At 53.9% G+C, this 19,661-nt stretch overlaps 8 protein-coding genes across 8 annotated transcripts; 2 read left to right on the top strand and 6 right to left on the bottom strand.

Annotated features, from left to right (window-relative positions):
• Positions 1-62: 62 nt before the first annotated feature.
• Positions 63-3,079, bottom strand: STEHIDRAFT_164976 (uncharacterized protein; the record flags this gene model as incomplete). Its single annotated transcript, XM_007298989.1, has 10 exons — positions 63-620; positions 673-902; positions 965-1,416; positions 1,475-1,736; positions 1,792-1,905; positions 1,959-2,094; positions 2,154-2,276; positions 2,329-2,526; positions 2,581-2,855; positions 2,912-3,079. 10 exons carry the CDS (start codon positions 3,077-3,079, stop codon positions 122-124), a joined length of 2,457 nt encoding a protein of 818 aa, XP_007299051.1. The 3' UTR covers positions 63-121.
• A 274-nt stretch (positions 3,080-3,353) lies between these two features.
• Positions 3,354-4,501, top strand: STEHIDRAFT_71780 (uncharacterized protein). The gene is made up of 3 exons (XM_007298130.1): positions 3,354-3,976; positions 4,043-4,115; positions 4,171-4,501. Exons 1-3 carry the CDS (start codon positions 3,705-3,707, stop codon positions 4,432-4,434), a joined length of 609 nt encoding a protein of 202 aa, XP_007298192.1. The 5' UTR covers positions 3,354-3,704; the 3' UTR covers positions 4,435-4,501.
• A 136-nt stretch (positions 4,502-4,637) lies between these two features.
• STEHIDRAFT_71779 (ribulose-phosphate 3-epimerase) lies at positions 4,638-6,078 on the top strand. The gene is made up of 8 exons (XM_007298129.1): positions 4,638-4,786; positions 4,854-4,866; positions 4,924-4,949; positions 5,006-5,088; positions 5,148-5,208; positions 5,294-5,437; positions 5,517-5,648; positions 5,746-6,078. Exons 1-8 carry the CDS (start codon positions 4,681-4,683, stop codon positions 5,865-5,867), a joined length of 687 nt encoding a protein of 228 aa, XP_007298191.1. The 5' UTR covers positions 4,638-4,680; the 3' UTR covers positions 5,868-6,078.
• A 145-nt stretch (positions 6,079-6,223) lies between these two features.
• STEHIDRAFT_164973 (glycosyltransferase family 32 protein) lies at positions 6,224-9,707 on the bottom strand. Its single transcript, XM_007298988.1, has 5 exons — positions 9,195-9,707; positions 8,849-9,099; positions 7,540-8,795; positions 7,368-7,475; positions 6,224-7,313 (listed from the first exon to the last, which is right to left on the bottom strand). Exons 1-5 carry the CDS (start codon positions 9,664-9,666, stop codon positions 7,076-7,078), a joined length of 2,325 nt encoding a protein of 774 aa, XP_007299050.1. The 5' UTR covers positions 9,667-9,707; the 3' UTR covers positions 6,224-7,075.
• Positions 9,708-10,067: 360 nt separating this feature from the next.
• On the bottom strand, positions 10,068-12,565 carry STEHIDRAFT_90006 (pyruvate kinase; the record flags this gene model as incomplete). The annotated part of the gene is made up of 14 exons (XM_007298282.1): positions 10,068-10,250; positions 10,336-10,442; positions 10,509-10,742; positions 10,805-10,922; positions 10,979-10,987; positions 11,048-11,508; positions 11,569-11,620; positions 11,682-11,771; positions 11,835-11,879; positions 11,950-11,990; positions 12,075-12,149; positions 12,212-12,271; positions 12,359-12,380; positions 12,455-12,565. The coding sequence occupies 14 exons, from the start codon at positions 12,563-12,565 to the stop codon at positions 10,068-10,070; spliced, it is 1,608 nt and encodes a 535-aa protein (XP_007298344.1).
• Positions 12,566-12,991: 426 nt separating this feature from the next.
• STEHIDRAFT_90001 (uncharacterized protein) lies at positions 12,992-15,496 on the bottom strand. The gene is made up of 4 exons (XM_007298281.1): positions 15,286-15,496; positions 14,504-15,188; positions 14,083-14,445; positions 12,992-14,018 (listed from the first exon to the last, which is right to left on the bottom strand). Exons 1-4 carry the CDS (start codon positions 15,337-15,339, stop codon positions 13,288-13,290), a joined length of 1,833 nt encoding a protein of 610 aa, XP_007298343.1. The 5' UTR covers positions 15,340-15,496; the 3' UTR covers positions 12,992-13,287.
• A 439-nt stretch (positions 15,497-15,935) lies between these two features.
• STEHIDRAFT_164970 (uncharacterized protein) lies at positions 15,936-16,589 on the bottom strand (the record flags this gene model as incomplete). Its single annotated transcript, XM_007298987.1, has 1 exon — positions 15,936-16,589. The coding sequence occupies one exon, from the start codon at positions 16,587-16,589 to the stop codon at positions 15,936-15,938; it is 654 nt and encodes a 217-aa protein (XP_007299049.1).
• Positions 16,590-17,224: 635 nt separating this feature from the next.
• STEHIDRAFT_90000 (uncharacterized protein) lies at positions 17,225-19,457 on the bottom strand. The gene is made up of 9 exons (XM_007298280.1): positions 18,740-19,457; positions 18,590-18,665; positions 18,489-18,528; positions 18,385-18,422; positions 18,314-18,332; positions 18,203-18,242; positions 17,843-18,135; positions 17,560-17,760; positions 17,225-17,499 (listed from the first exon to the last, which is right to left on the bottom strand). Exons 1-9 carry the CDS (start codon positions 19,150-19,152, stop codon positions 17,426-17,428), a joined length of 1,194 nt encoding a protein of 397 aa, XP_007298342.1. The 5' UTR covers positions 19,153-19,457; the 3' UTR covers positions 17,225-17,425.
• Between the last annotated feature and the right edge of the window lie 204 nt (positions 19,458-19,661).

Genomic DNA, 19,661 nt, shown 5'->3' with positions numbered 1-19,661 from the left:
CATTCAGTGCTGTTTGACCAGGACCATATGATTATGCATTCTTCAGGATATAATAGTGGTGGTGGGTAGACCACCGCAGTATTAGATTGCAATGCGGGTAATATACGCGTACGATCGAGCATCAATCCGCCCGAGTCTGCACCACTAACACAACCTCATCCCTCGTCAATTCAGTCCAATCAATCAACTCCACCATCCTCTCCTCCCAATCTTTTTGTCTCATCGCGCTATACGCCACATCCACAATATCCTCCCACCGCTTACCCTCCGCACCCACGATCCTTCCAGCCTCAAGTAACCTCCTCCACGGCGCCTCCACCCGTCCTTGCGACACCCCCAACGCCTGCCGACACGTCTCGACCCACAATTCGCATTCGCTCTGGAGCACTTTACCTTCGGCGGGCGAGAGGGTCTGAGTGCCACGGTAGAGGACGGCTCGTTGGAGAATGTGGCCGCAGAGTCGGGTGGCGACTTGACGGTATATTGTTGTGGTCGTGTGTTGTGGGAGGGTGCGACGCAAGAGAGATAGATGGGAAGAGAGAATGGAGAGTGCTGTGAGGAGTTGTGGTGAGATCGGAAGCTCGCTTTGGGATGGGTCGGGCGAGCTGGTTGTTTGTTGGCTAGGTGGAAGGTTCAGTTACGAAATATTTGTAGTCGCGCATGGATACGCACTTGGACCAATAGCTTCGAAGGCTAGTCTCAACTTCGCCGCAGACTTGCTGTGTGATGATGTCCTCCGCGCGGGTGACGAGTTGTTCGTACTGATGCACCAACTCTTCGAAGATCGTCCCTTCCGGTGCATCGTCCGAAACTTCCTTGGGGTCAGGTAAAGAAGGATGCGTCTCGGCGCGAACACGGAGTGAAGCACGATGATTTATTTCTGTCCAGAGCTCCAGGAAGAACTGCACGATGAAAGCCAAGTCGTCAGTCGGTAACCAAGGCATGTGCATCCAGTAGAACCTACTAGATCTTCTCCCCACCCCTTCATAGCCATCGAAATCCATTTCGCACTGACGAGCGCTTTACAAAGTCTCGTAACGCCCTCTACACCACTCGTTAATCGCCCTTTATCACGATGGTCTCCCGTGGCACCACCGAGAGCACCCGGGACAGCTCGTACGAGCGCACTGGACAGACTCTCATGAGCGTCGAGTGAGGACGAGATTCGTGCATGATAAGACTCGAGCAGTGGTAATTGGACGTTGATGAGGAAACGAGTGCGCTGCGAGAACTGAGGCAGTGGCGCATAACGGTCTGTCACCTGTTCGACGAGGAGCTTGAGACGGCGTGCGGAGACTGTCGGCCGTACTTCTCGTGAGGCTGTAGCGTGCTCTTCCGGGTTTGGGCTACTGTCGTCATCCGCTATGAGCCAGGCGTCAGAGGCAGTGATGAGCTCGTTATATTGGCCCAAAGCGACTGAATGACTATGTTTAGCGGCTTGACCGTCCCAGGAATAGCAGAGGAAGATTCTTACATGCTTTCTCGCCCTCCATCCATCTGTCGAACCATTCCTTTCGTCCAAGCACGATCTCTGCGATACCATCCCAGTTGAGGCTTTCTTGATCACGAGCGGATAGTGTACCGGCCAACGAAAACCCTTCGTCCTTCAATGACGCGTCGAAGGTGAGGGCTTGGTAGATGGTATGGGCCAATAATGGAGGGTGGGGTAAAAGCGCCGGCACAGTACGCCGCAAACGACGTGAAAGTATGGTGAGAAGGTTGGAGCAGAATTCTCGCTGGTACAAAATGTGAGCCTTAACCATGATGAGGAAGGGGATACAAGAGCTTTACCCAGGCGTTAATCTCATTGTAAGGAGATGAAGAAAGGAGCCTCTGGATCACATTGTCCATGAAGGAACGGTGCTCGTGCGCTATATTCAGGATATGAGTGAAGTACCATTCGGGCTGTAGACGGTATAATTAGGGTGGAACGAGCAATGTGAGCGGGTCAAGTGTACCTTGTCCAATCTGTTTGTCTCGCGAGTGCCTTCGAAGTGATAGCGGAACCTTTGAGAGATTGGTTGAACGAGCGCCTGCATGGCGTAGAGCACATCCTTCTCCGATTTCCTTTCATCAGAGTGTATTTTATCACCCCTGAAATAACCAACGGAGCAAGTCAGTGAGGAGAAAGTCTCAGTGAGTAGATCTTGTACATTATCTGTAGGTCCAGGAGCTTGATGAAGGCTTGTTCAAAAGCTTTTCTATCCTCTGCATTGGCGTTGAAGTAGTCTACCGGCATGGGCCACCGAAGCTTTTCTGCCGCAGAAAGCAGTACTCTATAATGCTAGTATCAGCAAGAAAGATGGAGGACAGGAAGACGGACCGTACGTAGATAAAGACCGGATCATATTCGACCAGGTAGTCACTCCGAGCTCCTCTAAGAAAGGCACCAGGCGAATGTGTTGCGTAGACTCTTCCGGGGTACTTGAGCATGCTTCACTTACAGAGGATACGAGCGCTCGAAGCGCCTCGTACTTAGAGACGGAAATGGGATAGACTGTTTTGACTTCCTCGACTGCCTGTTCACTGATCATGCAACGTCAGTCCCACGGGCGAACCTGTACCGACTAATGAAATTACCTTAGCTGTAAAGCGCGTTCGACAATCTGCACATAGACCTTTATTGACTCGAGCTCTTTCAGGTTACGGTGCATAGTTTCCAGGTCTTCTAAAAGAGTAGGTTTTGTGTCCTGCGAGTCGGACATGGAAGAGACTAATTCGAGTGAAAGGGCAGAAAGCTCGTCTGCGAGCGAATGTCGATCCAGCGAAAGCTGTTGAGCATCGCGAAGATGTGACGCAGCAGAAGAGCGAGCGTCAGATATTAGAGCAGAGACGTTGTCTTGAGATGCTGCAAGCTAGACTTTGAAGGTCTATTCAGGTTCGATCGTGTATTGTTAGAAGACATGCGCACTGAAGACTTAATGCTGTCTCGTTGCTGCCTTGCGCTGCCGACGGCGGCTACGAGTGCATCAACATCCTGAGATGAGGCACAAGTTACATTCAAAGTCTGGATTGCCCGTTTTTGAGACACGTCTAGGACGGCTGGCTGTAGTAGTTGGTCGATTTGGACAGCGCTCATGGCGGCGAGATGGAAGGGTGTGGCAAGAACGCGCTCGTGCAGGCGGTGGCACTCGATGATGCCGGTTCCACGTGGCGAAGGGTGCAAATTCGCCCAATGTTTGCCCAGGTTTGCCCCTGTTGGCGACTGCCTTGTCTTCCTCGCCATAACTATCCAGGATTGTCCTACGGCTAGGTCTGTAGCTGATATCATCCGGCCAGTTTGGCTATAAGGTTCTCTCCCTTTTGGATGCATGCCAAGCCCACTTCCTTTCTCATTAGCGCTGGATTGCACAGGCTGTCGCAGCAGTCGTGAGGTTCCTACCAACTTACCGTGTACCGAAGTTGGTCTACATAGGTCTGCAGCCATTGTTATCTTCATACAATGATCCGGGAACGTGCCGTCTATAGAAATCAAACCTGTGTATCCACGTTTCACGGTCTACAGTACCCATCCTGTCAAGAATCCAGAACGCTAAGTATGCATCACCTGTCTATAATCCGATTGATGAAGCCGCACTAGAGGCATGTCACCTCCATTGTTTATGGACAAATTCCCGGCGGCGCTGCTTATAAGGCGGACTATGACTCCTGACTCCATCTTCCAGCGTCCCTCTTCCTAATCCACCCAGATCCCATCTCGTATCATGTCTGACGAATACACCGTTACCCTCACTCTCCACCCTGACAATCCATCGAACACGAAGCTGGTCGACGAAGATGGAAACACCGCCTATACTATCACTACGACCTTTGACGACAAGAGTGTCCCTACCACGAGAATATGCGACGAGACAGGGAAGCGTGTTGCAGATTGGATATGGAGGGACATGAATCGGTCTCATTTGCTGGCGTTCAAGGATAGGAAACGCGAGGCAGCAAGTAATTGGTTGCAGAAGAGCATGATCCCGTTCAAGACGTAGGTATTTCTAACGCGTATACCTTTGCACCAGGCTCGAAGGTGAACTGATGCCCTGACACTCAGAACGGCGAGATTCGTAGATGACAAGGGCCGCGAGTTTAAATGGAAGAACAACGAGCCAGGTCTGCATCTCCAAGTATGTTTCCCTTCTGCAGGCTGTACATTCAATACAACTCCTAATTTGTTTCCAGCTTTTCTCTGAGGACAGCAAGACTCGACCTATCGCTCGCTTTGTACCACCACAAATCGACCCTAAAGCACCTCGCGGCTCACCGCCTGTCGCACCTGCGAAACTCCTTCTCGATTCGCTAGCAGATGAGATATCGGACGAAGTCGTGGTCTCCTTTATACTGCTAGAGGCCAAGAAGAGGGAAAAGGAGATAGAGAGTGGTAATCGTGCATCTTCAGAGGTGTTTCTTGGACCACTAGCGGCTGGGACGACGGGTACAGCATAGGTACCGCGATGCATTGTATTGACTGTTCCGTGTCGATATTTTTTGGGACCATTATCATTGCTTTCGGCAAGCTTGGGATTGGATAGGGGCCCATATTTTTTGTGTGTGGCACTCAAAGATGTGGCCCAAGAAAGAGCCCCAAAGTCTGGCGCTGTATGAGGTCAGATTGAGATGGACAATATTCTCCCTCTCACTGGACGACCGTCACTCGCTACACTCTGTAACATATCTACTACCCCTCCCAATATGCCTCGCGCCATTATTTCCCCCTCCGTTCTTGCCTCGGACTTTGGACAGCTATCTGCAGAATGCAAACGTATGATCAAAGGAGGTGCTGAATGGCTGCATATGGGTGAGCTTTGCCTCAGCTCTGTAGGAACTCGTGATAATGAACGTACAGTCCCTTCTGGCCTTTGAAGACGTTATGGATGGGTATGCTGCTACATGTCTGTAAAATGTGCTCTAGAAATCTGATCTAGAGGATCGCAGCCACTTCGTTCCAAATATTACTATGGGTGCGTTCTCTTCGCACTATCTTCAAACGAACGATGATTCTTAACCTGCTGTGAAGGGGCTCCCATCCTCACATGTGTTTCTAAGGGAGTCCCAGGAATTTTCATGGACTGCCATATGATGGTCGCACAACCAGAAAAGGTCCGTCCCTCGTCTACTAGATACCGTCCTCACATCGAGTCTGAGATCTTTGATACCAGTGGGTCAATGACATCGCGGATGCTGGTGGTGCTTTGTACTGCTTCCACATCGAAGCCACCAGTCAGTTATTTATTCACCAAGTTATCCATCTTAGCTCTACGATCGATTTGACGATGTGACATTACTTCGCCAATGCTACATACAGACGACCCGATCGCACTCATCCACTTCATCCATGAACGCAAGATGAAAGCCGGTGTCGCCATCTCCCCCGATACGCCCTCATCAGGCATCACAGACGAAGTCGGTGAGCTCGCCGACATGCTTCTCGTCATGACCGTTTACCCAGGTACGTCCTCCCTCTCCTCCAACATCCGAATGAGACTGATCGGCCCCCTGTCCCCCTCTTCTTCAATAAATCGCAAAAGGTCGTGGTGGCCAGAAGTTCCTCGACCGTTGCGTTCCCAAAGTCTCCGAGCTTCGTACCCGCTTCCCCGAGAAAGACATCGAGGTCGATGGCGGTGTGGGCCCCAAGACGATAGACGTTTGCGCCGACGCAGGTAATATTCTCTTCCTCCTGCCTCCTTTTCTCCTCACCCTCTTGTGAACTTGAGACTTGGCCGTGTGCTGAATCGCTGTAATTCGTGGCCCCCGTAGGCAGCAACGTTATCGTCGCCGGTACAGCCATCTTCGGCGCCGCAGAACCAGAGAAAGTCATCAGCCTCCTCAAGTCGACCGTCGACACCGCGCAAGCCAGGATCGCTGCTGCGAGACGATGATCATCGAGCACGATCCGGCAAGCTAGACAAAGACGTTGAAGAGACGACGAAAGACACAAATGTAATAAACGATGCGTGGTGTATCAATTAACTGGTATGATGTACTTAGACTTGGTTTGCTGTTGAAGCACATTACGGTCTGCCAGTGGCAGTGGATATGCATTAGAAAGAAGTTCTGTGGAGCAGTGAAATGAAGCTTTTTATATATCCCTTCCAGTGTATCAACACCTGAAGTTCGCGATGAGACGGGCGCGCTGCTGTCGCGGAGCCCTATAAGTCCACAGTCGAGTGCTCACATCGCCTACCCCTTCGCCATCTTACCGCTCTCGAAGTCTATATGTATGTCTAATTGGCACGCCCCACTCGTCATGCGATATACTGTCCACAGGCAGCGTAAAAACAAAAAGAGAATGTAAGAAAACGAGGGCTAGATTAAGACTCACAACGAACAAGGAATAAAAGCAAAAAATCGACAACGAACGGAAAGACCCACGCTCGGTCCAAAAGAAAAAGAGTGAGCGGTGGCGCTGAAAGTCCCGTTGCCAGGTAGGTAGGGTCATGTAAGTGTAAGTGTAAGTAAAAAAAGATAAAGAGATGCTATATTGCCGGTTGCGTGAAGACGAAAAAAAAATGAATGACACCGCTATAGGCTATCTGGTATTCGTAAATAGTACTCTAGGCAGAGAATGAGGGAACGAGGCAACGAGGAAGGATATATACACGTAAGTACCCGCCCAAAGAAAGATCAGGTCAAATATTGGGACAGAAAAAAAAGAACAGAAAGAAAAGATTGCGAGCATATAGACATTGTTTGGCGTGCGTTAGGCGGTCGGGTGTGAAATATAGGACACTGTGTGTGGTTAGGCTGAGCTGAGCTGACGATATGGAATTAGATTGCATAGAATGTGAGAGAGCACTTTAGACGTGGGTATGGGATTGGGGCGTGAGTGGGTGAGTGTGGGACATGAGAGCTATGAGAGGATCCGTGTGCGCAGGGAAAGTGAGAGGAGGCAAAAGTGGGGGGTGGTTCGATGAGTGAGAAGATTGGCGGCGAGATTAAGGACCGGGTGAGGTGAGGTTGCAGTTGACGACTGAGCGAACTCTATCTCGCCAAGAACCACCTCGAGCCATGCGAGAATGGAATGGGAGAAACGTAAAAGCCATGGACTGGACAGCAGAACGGAATCGGAGTTTGGAGCGGTCCAAAATTACCACTGCAGCCATTCGCCATACATGTTCGGCCGTTCGCCGCGGATATACGCTTCGAAGGTTCGTTTGAGCACTGTAGACCAGTCCAAGTCTCGCTTGTCGTCCTCGACTTTGTCCTCGGGAAGTTCATCCGTGGCGTTCAACGCAGCATTCTCCCCAAGCCGTGCGAGTCGTTCGCCTTCGATGAAGCGAGGGCCGAGATCTGGCCAATTACGAGAGGGGTCGAATGGCTTCCACCTGTATACAGACTTAGGACATGTCGTGAAAAGAGTCAGGTGAAGCATTGCTCACCAGTAGTTGTGGAAGTGATATGAGTATGCCCCGCGGTAGAAGCCTTCAAATCCAAGGGCCTGAGGAGCAGCACTGACCAGCGTAGGAGTGTCGAAGAAGTCGATGAACCTATCACACAGCGACCATGAGGACTTAGCACCAAGAAACCTAATGTCAGGTGGAAACCACTTACTGCGTGATGTACGGCTGCGGTGGCCTATCCGTCTGGTAGTACTCCGTGTTCAACCACGCGGAATCAAACAACGCGTCCGGCAATCTCAGCAGCAATCCCTCCAGATACGCGTCCTTCATGTACTTCGACACGACCATCGGATGGAAATCGAATCCGTTCTTCAACGCCGTCCGGAACAAGAACGTCCCCAGCGCCGAATGCTTGTTCATCTTCAGCACCGCGGTGTTATACTTCGGGAGCCGCGACCAGCGGTACGCGAACGCGCCCTTCCAGCCCCAGAGTTCTTCCCAGTCGCGGAGGAAGATGGTGTCGGCGTCAAGGTAGACTCCACCGAAGCGATGACAGAGCACGAAACGAGCCATATCGGAGAGAATGACGGAGAGGCGATCGTACTCCGAGGCCGACTTTGACCCTAACCGTTTCTTGGACTCGTCCAGAGGCTTGTGCTCCTGTTTCGCTGCGGCCGAGGTCGAAGTAGCAGACTGACTGCCCTCCAGACTGCCCTCCTCGCTCTCGCTCGCAACCTGCTCCTCGACCTCCTTTTCCGGCTCTGCATCCAGTTGACCGCCCTCGACGTTTCCACCAGAAGTGAACAGACTGTCCCTGTACCCCCTCCAATCGTCTTTAATCTCAGGAACGCCGTCCAGCTGCTCCGTCGTGTTCCAAAGTTTGAACGAGATGATGTCCTTGAAACGAGGATGCAAGAACGGCGAAGCCCACGGATTCTCCTTGAGCGACTCAAACATATCGTGAACGGCCGACGGGTTAGGCACAGAAGCCGCAGGCCCAGGATTAATCCACATCCAGAACTGTGGCCTGCAGAGCGTCGCATCGGGCTGTTCTTCGTGAAGATGCAACCGGACGTTCTGCGTGAAGAGGAAAGACAAGAGCGCGACGTATGGTTTTTCGGTGAACGGACCTGCCCAGAACATATGGAACAGCCGTGGATTTTCCGGATCGCAAGTCGACGGTAGGGAGTGGTACGGCTTGTGTTCGAGAGGCGCAGGGAGTTTTAGCGGTGCTTCCCATTCCACTCTGGGTTTCCGGGAGAGGCCTGCGTTGGGGTCTTGAGGTCCAGACGGCTGAATCGCGTCGAAGCCGGGCTTCATGCTCGTAGCGGCTGGCTCGGTATAAGTCCCCACATCGCCATCTTCGAGATAGATGTACCTCCACTCGTCGAACTTCCCTCTCCGGAGTCGGTTTCCATTATCGAGGCCGGCATTCAACCGAAGAACCTCGAGGCAATCGCGAACATACTGCGTGGACGCGTTGATGAAAGAACTCCGGAGAAAATTAGAGGGTGACATACCTTTTGTTGTGAGAAATCGCACTGCTCCATGACGACGTCCAGGTCTGCGACGCTTCCTGGCACAGGCCGTGGAGGATACGCAGTATTGGGAGGCCTGGCCTGTATATCGAGATACACCCGTTTTGCGCCATGGCCAGCGGTCTCCGTGACATGAGTCGTCGGTGGCCTGAACCGCGAAGGGATCTTGGCCACCTTTCGTGGGGGGAGAGCAGGGTTCAAAGGCGCAGTCGAGAGCCCGACCTCCTTCGGGACTAATCACCACCAACACAAAACACGAAAACACATCGTCAATGATCGGTTCAAACGCTCATGGATTCGTAGAAGTAACATAGAACGATAGACGTACTCTCCCGACTGCTCGGATAATGCCCACTCTCGACCTCCCACTTCCAAACCTTCTGCAGATCCTCCCTCGAAAACACCAAAGTCGACGGCTCGCCCACAGGGAACAACGGCGTCGGCCACTGCTTCTCCTCGCTCCCAAACCTCTTCGCCAGCGCAAACACGGTGAACAGTGCCGACGCTAACAACGCCAGCAAAATAATGGGGCCCCGCCGTCGACCGAATCGGCTCACGCTCCCCTGGTGGATGCGTGCGGGGTTCGGGACCCACATGGGGATGCGACGGGTGCGCACGCCTGGGATGGGGAGCGAGAGGGGGAAGATCCATGAGGAGGTCTTTTGGTGCGACTGTCGGGACAGTTTCTCCTTGACTGCTGAGGAAAAGATGGGGAGGCCTACGGGCGAGCGAGACTTTTCTCGTAGGCCGCTGCCGTTCCCGTTCGGGCGGGTCTGCGGGGCATTAAAGTGGCCAGACATGAGCCCGCGTCTGGCTTTGTGGAGGAATGTGGAGGAAGGATGGGGATGGGATGAGTGCACGTCGAGGGTATGGAGGTATGAGTTGAAGAGGACAGTGACAGTCGACCATCCACCTGGAATTAGCCGAACGATCGCCACACGCCAAGACGTCACTCTATTTATTCCACCGTATGTCACCACCCCGTTACAACTTAGGCGTCCTCGATGTTCCACTCGAAGTACAACAAAAACAGGCTCTATATCGCATAAGCGCCGGGTAATTACTACACTAAAACTATCTCACAGCAGACGTCTATATCGCGAATTGTACAAGCTGCCGTATTCCTTCGACGAATCTTCCCAAAGAAAAACCGATTCCCAACTTCCTTTCCTTTCGTCATGCTACCGATCTTTTTGCACCTTTAGTTCGCGCCCAAGTCCTGCGCCTCGAGGTCCGCCGCGTCAGTCGGGACAGAGAGCACACGCATCGTGTTCGTGTGGCCCAAGCCGCCCTTCCAGCCCTGCACGGCGATGATCGTCGATCCGGGCTTCAACAGGTTCATCGCAAGCGCGCTACGGAGACCAAACCGGATACGGTTGTCGACCTGCAACAAGGAGCAACAAGGAGTAAAGGGCCAATCAGTAAGTATATCGACCGAGGAAATAGAGTGTCCTAAATCGGAGACGCACATCGACCTGCCACTGGTGGCTCTGGATCCCACGGGGCTCGTTGTACCAGAATGGATAACATCCACGGTGGAGATGGATCTGGCGGGCGGTCTGCTCGCTGCGGGTAACTGTAATAAAGCGGAAAGGTAAATCTCAACATGATCAACGTTTTTTGATAATCGAAAAGACCGTACCGGTGATGATGGGGACGCTGGGACGGTACTTGGAGATCAAACGAGCGGTGTTACCACTCGTGGAGAGGACAAGGATGGCAGCGGCGTTTTGCTCAGCAGCGGCGGCGACGGCAGCGAGCGCGACGGTCTCCACGGTCTCGGTCGGGCGGGGGGTGACGCCCCTCAACTCGTCGTACAGAGGTGGGTAGCAGATCGCGGCCTCGGCGAGGAGACAGGTCTCAGCCATCATGAGGACTATGGGGGAAAGACACCGTGAGTTGCATGCTTGCCGACAGGACTAGAAAGATAGGACTTACCAGACTGGATGGGGTATGAGCCCTTGGCGGTCTCGCCGGACAACATGACACAGTCAGCACCATCGAGGACAGCGTTAGCGACGTCGCTAACTTCAGCACGCGTGGGCCTGGGGTTGTACTATATCCAAAGATGATGAGGAGCATTCAACAACAGGAACGACCGGAATCACGTACGGTCATAGACTAGAGTGGAACAAAAGGCTCGTCAAAAATCCCATTTGATGGATAAAAAGGACAACGCACCTCGAGCATCTGGGTGGCGACGATGACAGGCTTGCCGGCCATGTTACACTTGGCGATCATCATCTTCTGCGCCAAAAACACCTGACTAGCCGGAATCTCGATACCCAAATCCCCACGGGCAACCATCACACCGTCCGTCGCCTTCAAAATCTCGTCAAAGTTGGCCACACCCTGCTCGTTCTCGATCTTCACGATGATCTTGATGTTGGCCCCATCGGGACCGAGAACCTCGCGGATGTCGGTGACGTCCTGGGCGCGGCGGATGAAAGACGCGAAGACCATGTCGACGCCGTTCTTGACGCCGAACTTGAGGTCAGCCTTGTCCTTCTCCGAGAGAGCGGGGAGGTCGACGGGGGTCTTGGGGAGGTTGACGCCCTTGCGGGAGGAGAGGGTGCCGTTGTTGATGGCGCGGACGCGGACGTTGGTTCCGTCGATGGAGAGAACGAGGAGGGAGAGAATACCTAGGAAAAGATATGTCAACCTTGGCCCGGGATTCGCTCAAAACAGGGGTTTTTACTCACCGTCATCGACGTAGATGAGCTTGCCGGGGGCAGTGACCTTGGGCAAGTTGGTCTGGAGGTAGATCCTGGGGTCAATTTACTACACGGGGCTGGTAGTATGCTCCAACACTCACGTAGTCCATGAAGATGACCTTGTCGTCGCAGGCCTCGGCATACTTGGGGTCCACCGACACGGTGAACTCATGTCCAGCCTTGATGGGGATCTACAAACCACACAGGATCAACATCGTCGTGGGTGGTGGGGCAACGCATGACGAAAAACGAACATCCTTGTTATCCCGCATAAGCCCAGTCCTGATCTCAGGTCCTTTCTAAAACCATACGATAGACTCATTAAGCGCTTAATTCACCACATCAAGAAATGTCGAGAGAAACTCTCACCGTGTCCAAAGCAATAGCAACCGGACGTCCGGAAGGATCGGCTGCATCCCACGAACAAATCACAAAACGTAAATAAACACTTCCGGCGCAAAGACCTGATACTGATGCAAGAGAAAAACACTGACCAGCGAGCATCTTCCTGGTGTTATCGATAACGCTCTGGTGATACTCGTACGAGCCATGGGAGAAGTTCATACGAACTAAGTTACATGATTGAGGATGAGCACGATACGGACAAAAGGCTAGCAGGATCGATGCGCACCGATGTTGACGCCGGCCTTGCGGAGGTCAGCGAGCTTCTCCACAGTATTCACATTCGGGCCTACGTATCGCCAACAAAAAAAATACCCAATCAATCAACACCTCCATCTCCACCTCACGATCACATCAAAAGAAGAAAAAAACATACCGATAGTCGCGATGATCGCGGTCTACACCATCAGAGAGTCAGTGCGTGCATGAAATGAGTCAAGAGTCGGGCGTCAAAAGGGACAAGAGAACGTACTTTGCGGAAGAACTTGGTCTCCTCAGTGGGCTGAGGAGCCTGTGTAGGCGAGAGCGTCGCGCTCCATTCGAGACGAGAGCGAATACCGTCGGTGGGGAGGAAAGCGGCCATAGCTATGTATCTGTGTATGTGTGGTGTTTATGAGCTGGATGAGGGTTGCAGGGGTGGAGGGGGGAAGGGGGGAAATCAAAGCGTATGGTCAGGTGGTAAAGGGGTTTTTATAAAAGGAGGAAAGGGATTTCGTTAGCTGAAACCGAAACCGGCGGTAGACGGCGATAGTCAAAGGATGGATTCGTGGACGGGGGACGTACAGGGCTGCGATGGTGGTTCGAGAGACGAGCTGGGCTGCGGGCGAAGAGGACGAGACTGGGAGGAGCGGATCAGGCAAATCTTAAAATACTTTTATTGCTGGTCGACGCGCGACGCGTCCGCTGCTCGCCGCGTCTCGGTTTCTTCTGGCCAAGCCGCCCAGTCGCCCAGTCTCTTGATTCGAAGAACGTTCGACCTATTCTTTGACGACGTAGCACTCGTGGGTCCGAGAACAAACCGTCATTCATTTGCATTCACACTTTCACAGGGCACTTCTGTCATACGTATGTAGCACTACGAGTAGAGAGAGAGAGAGGGAGAGAGAAAAAACTGAATACATAAAAGACAAGCAACAAGACAGCGATAACGATCATGTAAAAAAGCAAGCGAGGCACACAGAAAAAAAAAGAAACCCATCGTCACGACCAAGACCTCTCAATCTTCCGTTCCATCGTCCAACCGAGCGCGGCCAGCAAAACCAATGAACGCAGAACGACATACGGCCTAGTGAAAGTACAAAACGATTACACGACCCTCAATGTCCACCCATGCAGACCGCCATCCGCTGCCGCCGCCGCCTGCGCGGCCGCTAACCATTGCGTCTCGACGCCAGACCCCGACGCGTCTCCCCCAAGGCCGCTCATCTCCTGGAAGAGGTTCTCGATGGCGACCGTCCGCCCAGAGTGGTAGCCTACGCCGTCCGCGGAGCGGATGAACAGGAGCGGCAGGCTGCGTCCTGCGAGCGCCTGAGGTGCGGCAATCGTCACGACCCCAGAGTCCTCACGGTCTCCTCGTGTGCGCGACGAACCGCTCTCTCGCTCTTCGGGAGACTCGTCCTCGACCGCCTTCATGATCTCTGCCAAGGGTGGCAAGTCGACGATCAGCATCGTGTGCGTGTGACCCGAAGTGATGTACCTCGACCCGAGTGGCGACTCGGCCACTTCCGTCGAGGGGCCGCCGTTCTGGCCTGGTCCGTGTGAGTGCACGAACGGCGAGATGCTCGTGAGCGGTGAGAATTTATCTGGGTACACTGAGAATGGGAGAGGGCCGATATTGCCGAGGTAGACGTCTAGCGGCGTGTGCGCTCCCGTCTTGGGGTGGACGTAGTAAAAGTTGGAGACCGTCATGTCGAGCGCATGACTCCGCGTCGGCTGGTAGACGGGCGTCGTGAACAGCGTCGGGAACGGAGTGATCGGCTTCTCGGGGATGTTGTTGTTGGGCCCAAACGCGTCGAAGAACGTGTATTGGAATTTGGCTTGAAGGAGAAGAGATGCGGTGAGATACGGGTGGCGCGATAGGGGTAAAAAGGCCACACTTACAGATTCCCACAATCGTCCAACACAGATAATCGTCCACCTCGTCGATCACAACGCGCGTACCTTCCTTCACTTCCTCCCGTATCCGAGGTGACTGGAAGATTAGAGGATGTGTGCCGGCCGCACCAGGGGATGTAGCGGCGGCGCCACCTGCACCAGGCATGGGTCCAGAGGCGGACAAGTAATGACGAGTGCCGTCTGGGTTGACTCGCTGAAGTGCGATCTTCTGCATCTGACTGACCGGGCCACCGTCATCGGTGGCGATCTTACCTTTGTCTACCTTGCGGATGACGAGTGGCGCGGTCGAGATACCAGACTGAGTGTCCGTGAGGATGATCTCCGAGCCGTACGTGACTGGCTGGGGGACTGGAACGCGAACGCGTCAGTCTCGATAAGTGCATGGCAAGTCGTATTGTATACGTACCATGGGACGGCGGCTCCTGTGCTCGTCGAACGACATTCACGTTGAAAGCAGACCAAGAGACGTTGCTGGCGCAAAGTTGAGTCTGATCGATGGTCATGTACTTCGTCCGCACGGTCTGTGAGTTGATGCGATTGAAGAGCGAGACGGGGCCACCGGCGAGGATGCAGGACGAGATGTTACGGGTCTTCGCCGTCTTCTTCGAAGGCTTCGAAATGATGGTGACCGGGGCGGAGTCGAATGTGGCCCAGACGCGTCCTGGGGTGGCGTCGGTGCCCTCTGAACCGGTACTGTGAGGCAAGGGTTCCGCGATCTCGAGCGAAAGCTGGAAGCTCTTCGCTTTCGCGGTGCCAGTTACGTGGAGGTACTTGAAGCTTGCGGACATGCTGTTATCGAGCGGCTGCTTCTGCTCGAACGCACGCTCGCCGGTCTCGGAGACGACGGACATAGAGAGCTGCTGCTGACGCATCTGCCAGACGGGGCCCTCGATATGGACGACGGGTGGCGGACATAGGAAGCGCTTCTCGCTGCCGTACGATTTTTGGGCGACGGCGGCGTGGAGGCAGATGACGGTGGTCATGGGCACTGCGCGGTTTGGATCTGGGACGACATGGTCGCGGACGACACGACGAATCTTTTTGTGGGGATCCTCCGTGTCGGTGTCGTCGAGCTTTCGCTTGTTCGGATTCTGATGAGTGAGAGAGATGATCAGCACGTGACCTCTTCTGGAAGACGTTCGCGATGTGGAATCGGAATGGAAGGGGGGGTAAGCTTGGAGGACTGACCGGTCTAGAGGGCTGCGCGGGGGGCAATTCACGTTGCTGGGATTGCGGGGCCATAGGAAGCGGATGGGGGATATGCCACGGCGGCTGCTGGCCTGGTAAGTCTTGCTGTTGTTGTTGTTGTTGTTGCTGCTGCTGCTGCTGCTGCTGCTGCTGTTGCTTGGAGGCGGCAATAATGGACTCTATGGAGGGCACTGGGTCCTGCTGTGGGAGGGACACGAGATGGGACGCGTGGTCTGGGTGGAACTGTTGCTGAACGTTGTGGTCCGGGGAGGACGGGGAGGAGTGGGAGTCGTTTATGGCGTTGACGACGAGCTGGGAGAAGTTTTGGGGCTGGGGAAGGGGGTGCTGGTGGTGTGCTTCGAAGTTGTTTTGAATGATTTGTTTTGAGGAGGGATGGATGTCCTCCAAGGGAATGACCGTCCTCATCTTGTCCCCGCACCGACTTCTTGACGAGCCTGGGAAAGACGGCGCGAGCGTGAGAGTGGGAACGAAAAGCAAACCACGTTGGCTCACTCATCGTGGGAGCGTGCAGGGCTTTATATGGAAGTCCGAGGCGCGGCAAGCCGGCACGCCACCCAGCTGATTGTCCAGCAGTCCTCGCTATATTTACGTCTAGCAGATTATCGAGCACAGATGGGAACGGACAGAGCTCAGAACAACCCAGCGAGCAGCTGCAGGCCCTCGGACAACCGTCCCCCTTCCACCCTCTCTGGTCCCAGGAATAACTCTCCCAGGCCCCCCTTCCCACTATTAGACGCCCACCGGTCCTCGTGCGCCACTCGCCGTGCGCAAAGGGCGAGACGCAAAGACTCGTCGTCACAGGCCTCTGAATCCGCGTACGGCGAATACAATCGGTCATCCGCACCTGCCTCGCCCTGCAACGCGTCCACTGCACCGGTATTCCCCGTCAGCGTCACATCGAACCGCAGACTGACGGAACTGAACGCACGCAGACTCAGGATCCCCAACTTGTCCTCGCTCCGAATCACCGCACCCGGGCCCGCCTCGACCTCTCCTCCTTCGACTTCCTCCTGCTCCTCGTAACCCTCCCCGTACCCTGCCTCCTCCTCGTCCTCGGCGTGCAGCCAACTCCACTCGTCCTCCTCTCGATGGTGTGACGGGAAGAACCCGCCCATGTTGAACGGGTCCTCTCGAGGCGCCATCGCCATCGCCGCGAAGTCCGTCGTAGTCTTCGTTCGTCTGGGCGTCTGTGGCCGCTGTTGTTTATGGAACACCTTGTCCTTGTCACCCTGCTGCAAGCCAAAGTGTGGTGCAGAGTGCGAGCGTTGAATAGTGGTGGTCATTTTGGTAGTGAGGTAGTAGTAGTGTGTGGTTGTATGGCATCGGCGGTCCTGATGCGGGGTATTTATTCTCTTGACGCCAAGTTCGAGCCTTTTCCATGCGGGGAAAGTTAGTGTAAATGCACACTGCTTTGAGAGGAACTGGATCCCCAACGCATCCTTTTCGGAATTTGCAAAGCGCCCTATCCTCCCCAACGAACGCTCTCGTTCGCTTTGCATAGCTAGATTCCTCTAGATAGATCTTAGATCGAGGACAGGGGCCCCGATCCCGTCTCACCATCCTACTTACTCCCACTCTGCGGGTCGAACAAGAGCGAGATTATGCTGCTGTCTGAACACCTACAGTATGATGCAACATGTGGGAGAGCCGTGAGATCAAACACATCTTGCGTCCACGAAACCACCGACGGTACCGTACAAGTTCATCTCCATCTCGAAGGAGAACATCCATGGCCAAACATGGACCTCTCGCGTTCACATCTTCCCATAGTATTCCCTAACAGGAAACAGGAAACGGGAAACAGGAAGTGGCAGCCATGACGTGCGGTAAAGTTCTCGTCAGATGATGGAACCTTACCATGCATGCAGGTGCAGTCTCACGGCTTGGTCGTCGACTCTCGAAGTCCAGGTGTACGTATGTGTATGTGTGAAGCAAGAATTATGGTGCACTGTGTACAACAGCTAGGCCGTATTAGTCTGACGTCCGAGAGATCGCCGGTGAATAATGTAGAGATGAATCAAGAATTCCAAGAAAGATGAGACCTCCTCCCCTGTTACTATTAGTACTCCGTAGATCTGAGAATCGATATTGACACCCTCCTCGCTCCTTGATCGTAGACCTAATACTCATAATCCTCTTCCTCATACTCCTGATACCCATAATGTCTCTGCCCATACCGTGGTCCGTGATAATCTGTACCCAAAAGACCATCAATTTACGAGCCTAAGACAAAGAAGGATAGGAAGAACGTACAGGTGCTCGTATCGCGCACCGGGCTCAAACCCGCTACAGCACCAAGATTAAGGTATCCCTCCGCCGTACGACGACTTCCTCCTGCCGCCACCACACCACCACCGCCAGCAGCACCACCACCGCCAGCAGCACCAGCACCAGCGAGGACCCACTTCGCACGACAGAACACACACGTAAGATTCCTCTTCGCCGTCTTCGCCCCTATATTCACAAATCCCAGCAAAGGTCATCATTATAAGTCACGTAGACCGAAAAAAAAAACAGCAAAAGGACGCAGGCTTACACTGCCCAAAACACTCCGAATGCAGCCCGTTCCCACACTCCTGACAAAACGTGAGTTTTCCCAGATCCAGCTTATGCATATTTTCGTAGCAGATCGGACAGTCGTCTTCCGGACCCGGGATCCGTTTCTTGCTGCCAGTGCTGTTCGAGGCGGAAGAGCCGGAAGAGGAGGACGTGGTGGTGGTCTTGCCCGTCGCTTTCGCGTAGGCTTCGCGGATCCGGGGGTTCGCGAGCGCGTTGGGCGCGATGGGGGCTTGGGCGAAGATTTGGGCGAGTTCGGTGGTGAGGAGGGCTCTGTGTTGGTTGTACGCGAAACCGTGAGTGACTTGGGATGGGCTGGGGAATGGGGTCGAGGACTTACTTTTGGTACCAGTGCCCGGACGCCTGGCTTACTTGAAGAACTGCACAAAGCACGATCGGGTCAGACGGCGTTTACACACAAATGAGCAGACGAGAAACCATTTGTGCGAACCTTTTAGGAATATGAAGAGCTGTCGAATAGGGATGAGCCCACGCGTCCGGACAGCAAAAATCGGAACGTACGATATGTTTACAGTGATTTCCTTTCAGGAAATCAGGGCCTGCCACCGATGAAGGGATGATTCAGCATTTTGGAGACTTGTAACGTAGTGAGAACAAAGACGCACAAGTGCAGGACGGCGTCTTCTCGATTATCACCTTGTAAACCTACCGACAAACAATGTCAGCGAACAAAAAAAGAAAATGTTCATAAACTCAGGATGCTCACATTCCCGGTAGAACCCAAGACATCGAACTCTTCCTTAAGCTCATCCCCATTCCGCGTACGGTCAACCATAAAAAATCTTTTCATCGAAATAAAACAAAAACAAATCAGTATATCGAGTAAGCTAGTCCGCGAACCTCGTGCAACACTCACCTCTGGGTCATCACGCGCTCAACACGCTCCCGTATGTTCTGCGGACACGAAGACTTGAACCTCGCCTCGCGCTTCTCAGGTTTCTCCTTCGGGGCCTTAGGCTGCCGCGTACTAGTGCCAATGCCAGTGCCATCCTCTTTGCTCTTGCCCTTTCCTTTTTTCTGCGACGAAGGCACGCCCGTAGCGTCCTCCGTGTTCTTCGCCTTGCGCTGGCGCGGTTTGGCTGGAGTCGGAGTCGAAGTCTGAGGCACTGGAGGTTTCTGCGTCGGAGTTGTTGTTGGAGCTTGTTGGACAGGAGCTGGAGCTGGAGCCCGGGCTGGCGGAGGGGGAGGGTAATCCCAGACAGACGGAGTCGGGCGTGACATAGCAAGTTCTGGGAAAGGAGCCGGGGTTTGAGGAATCTGAGTAGGCATGGGCTTATGGACAGATTGAACAGGTAGCTCGACGTCCTTCGTCTTGCGTTGACGTTTGGTCTTGGGCTTTCGAGGCGGGGAATCCGTCAAGTCCAGCACGGGCTTCGAGGACGACGACCCTGCCGCCGCCGCGCCAGTAGTGCTACTGGTACCAGCAATGGGATTGCCGACTCCACTGCTGGTATTATTATATACGAGTCCTGGGGCCAAACTTGCAGAATAATAAGGAGAGGGGGAGGGTTGGGTCGGTTGTGCTAGTTTGGATGCTGGAGTAACCCATTCGATGGGGAACTCGTCGTCGCTATCTGCGTAGGAGTGCTTCACCATCGGGACTCTTCAGAACGCCGTGCGTCGTGCGAGGAGGTGAGGACTCGTCGTGTTCACGGCGCAGAAAGCGGACAAACAAAGACGCGTCGTCGAACGCGTCGATCCAACAGAGTGCGGCACAGCCACGTCGGGGAACCGCGAGCTTGGCTTCCTCCATCAAACAACGTTCAACACGGCTCTGA

Source organism: Stereum hirsutum (assembly GCF_000264905.1).
Source record: "Stereum hirsutum FP-91666 SS1 unplaced genomic scaffold STEHIscaffold_1, whole genome shotgun sequence".
Classification (NCBI taxonomy): domain Eukaryota; kingdom Fungi; phylum Basidiomycota; class Agaricomycetes; order Russulales; family Stereaceae; genus Stereum; species Stereum hirsutum.
Note: the sequence above shows the minus strand (reverse complement) of the source record. Positions and strands in the feature narration are given on the sequence as shown.